At 37.4% G+C, this 8359-nt stretch overlaps 1 protein-coding gene across 1 annotated transcript; it reads right to left on the bottom strand.

The window, feature by feature from the left end:
* Positions 1-1823: 1823 nt before the first annotated feature.
* On the bottom strand, positions 1824-7026 carry LOC113311036 (cactin-like). Its single transcript, XM_026559882.1, has 12 exons — positions 6799-7026; positions 6614-6705; positions 6121-6220; positions 5790-5861; positions 5550-5612; positions 5246-5395; positions 4082-4177; positions 3504-3788; positions 3272-3416; positions 3037-3182; positions 2369-2815; positions 1824-2272 (listed from the first exon to the last, which is right to left on the bottom strand). The coding sequence occupies exons 1-12, from the start codon at positions 6952-6954 to the stop codon at positions 2153-2155; spliced, it is 1872 nt and encodes a 623-aa protein (XP_026415667.1). The 5' UTR covers positions 6955-7026; the 3' UTR covers positions 1824-2152.
* Between the last annotated feature and the right edge of the window lie 1333 nt (positions 7027-8359).

Below are 8359 nucleotides of genomic sequence, written 5' to 3'. Positions count from 1 at the left end.
AAGGGTCTGCTCATGATTCGAAAACACTTAACGACGCAATGAAAAAAAGAAATGGACTGAAAATACCGCAAGGTATTTTTACTTTTATCTAATGTGAAGTATTGATTTTTTGGTTAAGTTATATTTGGATTATACTTGACGAAGTTTTCTTTTTGTGTTTTATTCAGGTAAATATTACTTGGGGGATGGTGGGTTTGCAAACCGGCGATATTGTTTAACACCATTTCGTAGCCAACGTTATCATTTGAAAGAATTTTCTGGTACGGGTAATCATGCGAAAAAGGCTGAAGAATTATTTAACATGCGTCATGCTTCTTTGAGGAATGTAGTTGAAAGATTGTTTGGTGTTTTGAAGTCTCGTTTCTTGATCTTTAAGTCTCAACCTCCATTTCCGTATCAAGTGCAAGCGGAGATAGTGACAGCTTGTGCAGGCTTACACAACTTCTTGCAAAAAGAATGCCGTTCAGATGAGTTTCCAGTCGAGGAAGAGGAAGATAGACATCCATCAACGCTTGTAAATGACGACGAAGTTTTGACACAACAAACTCAATAACAATAACGTCAAGAAGCTAATGCATGGAGAAAGAGTATAGCGGATGATATGTGGGAGAATGTTCGTAAACAAAGGGAGTTAGAACTGTATGGAAACCGTTAAAATGTAGGGGGGGAAATTATCCTCGTTGCACAACAATAACATACTATTGATGCAGAGATAGGATCATTTTTATTTATTTATTTTCTTTTGATTAAAGATCATTTTTATTTGCAAATGAGGGTTTATTGTTTCTTAAGAGAATGAGTTAGGAGTGAACTCTCTCAAACTCCCCCAAACTCCCTCTAATAAACTCTCTCAAACTCCCTACACTCCCCCAAACTCCCTGAACTGAAAAACACCAAACTCTCTCAAACTCCCTACACTCTCTCAAACTCTCTTAAAATCCCCAAGATTTAAAATACACTCAACTCCCCCAGAATCACTCGAGGACTAACCCCCTAGTAAACAAAATTGATACAAAAACTCCAAATTTTTAAAAATTGATACAAAACTCCCAAATTTAATGATCAAACCAAAATAAAATTTGATGAAATCAACATTTAAATTTGGGGTTTTTGTGTTAATTTTGTTTTGATGGGTTTTTGTGTTACTTTTGTTTTGATGGGTTCTTTGTGGAAGGATGGTGACACCTCTGGAATTATAACTCGCGTACCGTTATTTATATATAACAAAAGAAAAAAGAGTTTGATTTATGGAAGTCTTAGATATGGTTTCCTTATCTAGTTTAGGAAAGAGCCCTTGGTTACCTAAATTGGAATTTCGTTCTAAAATCAGGAGGGTCCGAATAAGTGACCGTAAAAGAAAACAAATTTTCATCCAGCAATTTTAAGGTGGTCATGGATGCGAATAGGACCTTGCAAACTAGGCCCTTGGCAGGAACACACTGCAACAGAAGTCAAACAACCTTGACTCATAAAATATAAATCCAAAACGAAATTCATTGACATAAACCCTAACAGAAACCACAGCCTCTATTCAAGTTTTTCTCTTAATCGGTATTACTAGACTCTGGACTAGGGTCTGGAGGGTCCAACAATATCTTTGGTAGTCTTAACAACGTACTTGTGCTTTTTTTTTCTTGACCATTGTGAAAATTCTTACCACAACTTTTTCTGTAATAGTGATTTCATAGAGGTGAACTTTCATACTCCCTCCGTACCTATTATTGTACAGGCGGAGTGTAAATTTCAAAACGATATTTTGCTTGGGAATCATCATAATTGGGTGCCTCCGCCTATACATGTGGTACGGAGGGAGTATAACATAACTGAAAATTCTTAATTGACTGATGAGACCCGCCATATTAGTTGCCCAAGTTAGAAGCCCTATCGCTGTGTGTCACCCAATCTCTCATTATCCAAGATTAGATGATAAACATGTTTCATCAACACTTTCTAAAAAATTGTGCAAAAATTTGGATGCTTTTTCGTACATCATACAAAAATTATCTGGCATGTTCAGAATGTCAATGAATTCCATGGAGAAAGAGGAAATTCATCTGGAAGAACCATTTAAGGGAATATGCATTTTCATGGAAAAGCACAGCAGAAGTCAAACAACCTTGACCCAACACAGTTGACACTCCTCAGCTTGAACTTATCTGCGGTACCTATAACGTTTGAAGTTGAAGTAGACATGTAAGATTCCTCTCTCAAAAGTACACTTGAAGCCTTTTTTGTGGGAATACTCCCACTCTTTATTAACAATCTTGAATGCCTGCATTATCAACAAAAACATATTAGTAATCCAACCCTCGGAGGTGGAAAGTTTCTTTTAAAATCAGTAACTGCAAGCACAGTGATGAAAACTTACTATGTCCTCGTATGGGGGTCCTGCGTGGAACCTTATAAGACATGTCTCGCCATTGCTTCCTTCCACCTTTTCTATGGTGTAAGTAGGAGCCTTTGTTTTGTCTACAAGGTCTGGGTAAAATATGTTAAACTTGTAACCTTGCACAATCTTGGGAGGTGGATTGTCATGATCGTAGTGAGTTTGGTTGTACTTGTTCCATTCATATCCAGTATGAACACGGTTGAAGTATTTCGGTTTTCTAGGACGGTATTTGTCATGCCACCAATAAACCTGGGAATCTAGGTTTACTTCAGCACCAGAACCAAATACTGCATCTCCATCCACAACATCTCCCATTGCTTTACTGGCCTTCAATTCCCAGTTATCGTCCACTGGAGCAGGTTTTGATGCCATCGCTTCTTGAAGTCGTCTTTTATGTTCTTCTTTGACAGCCTGACGTTTACGTTCCTGTTTCATTGAAACAAAAGACATTAAGATAAATAAATAAACAAAAAAGGAAAAGCAGTGAGTATATAGAAGAATGAAATAGGAACAAGATCAAAAGTCAAACAAAGAGAAATCATGTTTTGCTGGACCAAATCATAGTATGCAGCCTACTTATTGGTTCCTACAGAGAAATGCTCCCGTATCAAAAAGAAAAGAGAAAAAAAAAAAGACAGATGGTTTACCAGTTCAATTCTATCCTCGTCGGGATCAATTGCTTCTTCATTTTCATCATCATGCAGAAGTTCTGGAGAAAATGATCCAGCCTCTTCTTCTTCCTCGTCAACCTCCTCCACTTTCATTAAGAGTTTGGGAGAATATGACCCAGCATCTGTTTTTTACAGATTATTGTCAGCTACACAAGCAACATATCATGAAGCAAACTAGCACATGACCATAAATGAGATTAACGTTACATACCTTCTGCATCAGGAATGATATCCTTCTCAGCTTGCGACTTCGGATCAACGCGATCATCTTCCAAAATATTTTCACTCTTCACGGGGTTTTGCAGACGCCTTAGATGCTTACGCAACAGATTGGTGTGAATTTCTTTCAGACAAGCCTGTGAGATTTGCACAACTGAACAATTAGTTTCAACTCAGAACCAGAGTATATGCAACCTAAGAAGATTTTAAAACTGGATTCTTACCTTGGCCTTGAATATATGAAGTCGTTTCACAACAGCCTCCCAGTACTCCACTACCTTGGCAGTGCCAGAACGCATCTGTGACTCAATCTGCGTCTGTAACACTTCTAATTCCTTGTAAGTTTTCCCATGCAGGAGCTTTTTCACATCTTCTTCGATGCTTGAATGCAGGCCCCTTTCTTCAGCAAGCAACTCAGCAGGTGGTTGCTCTCCACGTACTCTAGCTCGATCAAGAGCATCCCTTTTTCGAGCTTCTGCTAGTTCCCAATCACAAACAACCAGTAACGCCTGTCAAAAAACAAAGAACTTCACTTCAGGACCAACATATGAGTGCAGATGAAACAAGCTCTAGGACTAAAAGACATCAGATGGACGGTTAGAGGAATATGTTATTAATGCAGCAACACCAGCCACCGATAGCAAACACATACATGTTGCTAACTTGCTATATATAAAATATCCAACAGACTGTCATTGTTTCATGGCACATCAGTCAGCTAATAGACAATTATCCAGAAGGATTTCCAGTGGAAAATAATTCATTATACAAAGAGGGTAGAAGGGAAGAGAAGGGGTAATACCTCCCAATATTCTATATGTGTAGGTGTTGCCCTGTCCAAATCCAGATGCAGTTTTATATCCTCACGAAGCTCTTCCATATCTTTCACAGTCAAGCCCTGTAATGTGAAATTCAAGATGTTAAAATCAATGTTACATAGTATATCTATATAACAAATGAGGTTTTTTCACTTGGCATTAAAACTTGAGATTAGCTAGTAACAACATTTAGGATAGGCTTATTAGTCAAAGTCCACATGCTGTATAGGCTGTATAGCATGTACCCGGTGATAATGTAACTCGAACTTTCTTTGCAACTAAAAAAATTTAAAAAAAAAAAAAAAAGAAAGAAGAAGAAGAAAGAAAGACGTAACACGACGATTGCACTGCCCGAGAATTTTATGAATTTGCTACTATTAATACATAACAAACACAGAATACTTGGCTTGAGGAGAAGCCCAAAAAAAAAGAAAAAAGATAATCCAAAATCGTTTTGGGGTCATTTGCCGTCAGGGATGAACCCAGAATTTTTCTTCGGAAGGCGCTACTTTACCAATGTCACCAGTCACATATTTGAATACCCCCTTAATTCTCTTAGCATTACCATGAATCAGCGAAAACCCCTAAAAACTAAAAGGTATTCTCTCATTAATTAATTAAGCTCCCAAAACTCCTAAATTTTTATCAAGATTCAAGACCTCTACCAGACTTAAATGGTGTTTTCAATCGTCTGTATATATGTTTAAGAAGCCAAAATAGAGTTGCTAGTGGACATGATGGCGGGCTGCGCATTGGGTTACAAATGAAATTCCAACTGCTGCGTATACTAAAAAAAAACTCTGGACCTTTGAGGGGGCGGGCTAAAGCCCTGTTTAGCCCCCTCATAGGTCCGTCAGTGTTTGCCTTTTACCCTAATACATCAGTAGCTCAGCCTCAGTTATCAAGCAGGCTAACTGATTTGGTTTTAGACACTGCATCTAAAGAGTTAAGACCAACTGAGAGAAAATCAAGCTTCCGCCATTCAGGATTCAGGAATCATGAATGAAGTAGTTTGTTTTTGCATAAGTAATGCCTGACATGGTATCCGACAGAATAATAACTTCCTACTTAAAGCAAATTTCTGTGTACTGAACAAACATTTACCTGGGTAACAAATGAATAAATTAAGGAAAACAAGAAACATTTACCTGGAACACCATGTATGGTTCATCCAGTTCATCAATCTCGAACTCAAAATCATCTGAATCATCAAGATGCTTGGAGAGTATATCAATAGGCTTAATACGCCCTTCACGTAATCGAATTCCTGACCTGATCTTGCTTTGATCAAAATGAAACTGTAGATGGAGAATTTTAGAAGCAAAACATGGAGTCAAGAATGCAAAAAAGATGACCAATGGTCTCTCCAGATAACAGGTCAAGATATGAAAACAAGCAGCATGCTGTCAAGTACTAAAATGCAAAAGCTGAAATACTAGTATTATTCAATACCTCTTCTTCCTTTTTCTCCCAGTCCTGAAATTCAGCTCTCGCACGGTCTCTAGCCAACATTGCCTACACAGTAAGAAACTTTTAGGTAAAATCCAGAACCAGACCTTCATACAAGTCACATGAAAAATCTGAAAAAAGAATGTATAGTCGGCGGAAACCACACTATAGTTTATATATTATCTTACAACAACAAGAAAGAACATATTAATAATAAGCTAGAATAAAGTCATAAACTCTAACCATTTCTTCTTCATGTTGAGCCTTTTCCATAGCTCTTTCCTCCCTTCTCTTTTTTACTTTCTCAATCTCCGCCTGCGTAACAAATATGAGTATAAGAACAAGAACCTTAGCAAACAAAAATAGATAACAAACTGTGATATTTTCGCAATATATGATAGCAAGTAGTTGGCTTTCTTGGCATGTGTATTACAAGTTTTATTAGCAACAGTATGTCAGTATCGACTTGAAGAAAAACAACTGATGTAGAGCATACAGTAACACCAAAACAAACACACGCCTCTAAATAATCTTAGGTAATCCTAACAAAAAAGAGAACGACAAAAGAACATACCATCCTTTCTTTGATTCTCCTCTTTTCAGATTTAACTGAAATTTCATCGATAGATTCACCTTGAGATATCGATTTTTCTATCTTCTTTTTCCACACAAACCTGCAACCCAAGAATGCAAATTCAATAACTGAACTCACAACAACGGACAGAACTAAGTTTCCCTCATGATTCACTTTCACACTTTTTACTCTACCTCACCAAAAATCTAAATCTAATTACACAGTAACCAATTAATCTAAGTTTCCCCTTGATTTGCATTAAAATTTTTACTCGTCCCCGGTTCACCAAACAACACGTATAAGCATACAAAAAACTGAAATCGAGTTCGACTACTAACCACACCTTGGCCAGTAACAACCTTACCTAATAACCACATGAAACAGAAGAAACTAGGTTTTGAATTGATTCAAGTTATGTTCATCTTAGGGTTTAGGGTTTCTAGGTGCAATTTCAATCAAACAAATACAAAAATAACAATAAATTCACACTTACTTCTCATTAAGGTTAGAATCACCGAACGGATTTGAATCATTAGCATAACCAGAAACCGTTTCCGTCTTCAATTTCTTCGCAACTTTTATTGCCTACAAGATTCAAAAATTACGTTCGAAACACAACAACGAAAAGAAAAGAAACAGAAACCCTAGAATTTGATCCATCGAATTAAACAAACATACCTTTTTCTGAGCTTTTCTGGCTAAATACTCATTGATTTCTTGTTCTGTGATTTGTTTAGAAGAACTCTTCTTTCGTCTTCTTCGATCATCATCATCATCACTACTTGAATAATTTCTGTGTTTTCTTCTACCGCTACTACCTCCGTCTCTCCCCATCGATGAGCACTCAGAATCAGAGAGAGAAAAAATGAGACCCAAGGGATGTAAAAGAGAATGGGGGGAATTTGAACCGAAGTACCAAAGTAACCAAACCACTTATCTCGGTTAGAATGAGACATCCTCCCTCCGTCCCACTCTTAAGTGACCTATTTGAAATTTGCACAATTTTTAAGACAAGCAAGGAAAATAGTATTTTTAATCATTTTTTACAATTATACCCTTATGAATAATAACTAGTGAAATTTAAAAATGGTTTATCTCTCAAAATACTCCACGGATGTTCGCAAATTTCATACAATTGAAAAGCATTTTAAAATACCTACGTAACGAATATAAACATGCCTATCAAATTATACATATTTCATATATTATTTATAATTAACTAAAAGGATAATTCCGGAATATCTCATTGTTTAGTGATATAGGTCACTTATCATTGGGACAAAATCTAAAATCAAATAGGTCACTTAGGAGTGGGACGGAGGGAGTATGAGATTGGAGTCCGGATAAGAAATACGATCCGGTTCCGGATCGGTGGACACCGTGAACCCAAAATTCTCCCTTAAAGGCAAGTCCATCAGACACGCTTACATATGTTTATTATTTGAGGGTCCATCGGAGTCCACAGGCAAGTCCCAATATCCTGCCATGATGGTTGAACATTTCCTACGTCAGGGCCAGTGAAGTGCCGTGATGGCTGTACTTTCATTTCCGTCCCGTAGACCAACTGTAATATCCATCCATGATGGTTATATATTGCCAACGGCTGTCTGCTCTGGCCTGTTGTACTATTGTGATGCGATATTGGTCTTTGGCCCATATACCCATGCAATATGCCATTTTTGGCACCGTATTGGCCTACGCCAATGTTTCCATTTCTACGCAACGGAAGTTTTGGATGAAGCTTCATCCCATGTCATGGCACATCTTTGAGCATGCGTCATGCTAAAAACACCGGGTGTTACAAAACTCAAATGTGATTCCGAGAGTTACGACTTAATGAATCTTAATCAGACAATCAATATATATCCGGAGACAAGTCTGTGAACCTGATTATATCCTGAGAGTTCTTAGATGATTCCATATATCAATATCCAAGATCAATCAAGTCGTATCCAACAATTACGATGGACGTATCTACTTTGATTGATTTACGTACGACATGCGATATTTTAATTATAAAGATAAACAATATAATGCGGAAAAATAAATAACACAGACACAAAAATTTTGTTAGCGAGGAAACTGCAAATGCAGAAAAACCACGTGACCTAGTCCAGATTTGAACACCAAACTGTATTAAGCCGCTACTGCCTCTAGCATAGTATCAGAACTTCGGACCGGAATGTAGTTGAGACCCAGATCCACCGTCACGGTAATACATTTACATTCACGCTCCTTA

This window comes from Papaver somniferum, chromosome 9 (genome assembly GCF_003573695.1).
Source record: "Papaver somniferum cultivar HN1 chromosome 9, ASM357369v1, whole genome shotgun sequence".
In the NCBI taxonomy this organism is placed as follows: Eukaryota; Viridiplantae; Streptophyta; class Magnoliopsida; order Ranunculales; family Papaveraceae; genus Papaver; species Papaver somniferum.
The sequence above is the reverse complement of the archived record's forward strand: the minus strand, read 5'-3'. Positions and strand labels throughout refer to the sequence as shown.

Excerpts from the sequence above, each read along its gene's own strand:
- LOC113311036 (XM_026559882.1), bottom strand. The coding sequence starts at position 6,954 with ATGGGGAGAGACGGAGGTAGTAGCGGTAGAAGAAAACACAGAAATTAT. Across the intron at positions 3,789-4,081 it reads CACATATAGAATATTGGGAG|GCGTTACTGGTTGTTTGTGA; the intron begins GTATTACCCCTT and ends GTTTTTTGACAG. Across the intron at positions 3,183-3,271 it reads TATCATTCCTGATGCAGAAG|ATGCTGGGTCATATTCTCCC; the intron begins GTATGTAACGTT and ends TGTAAAAAACAG.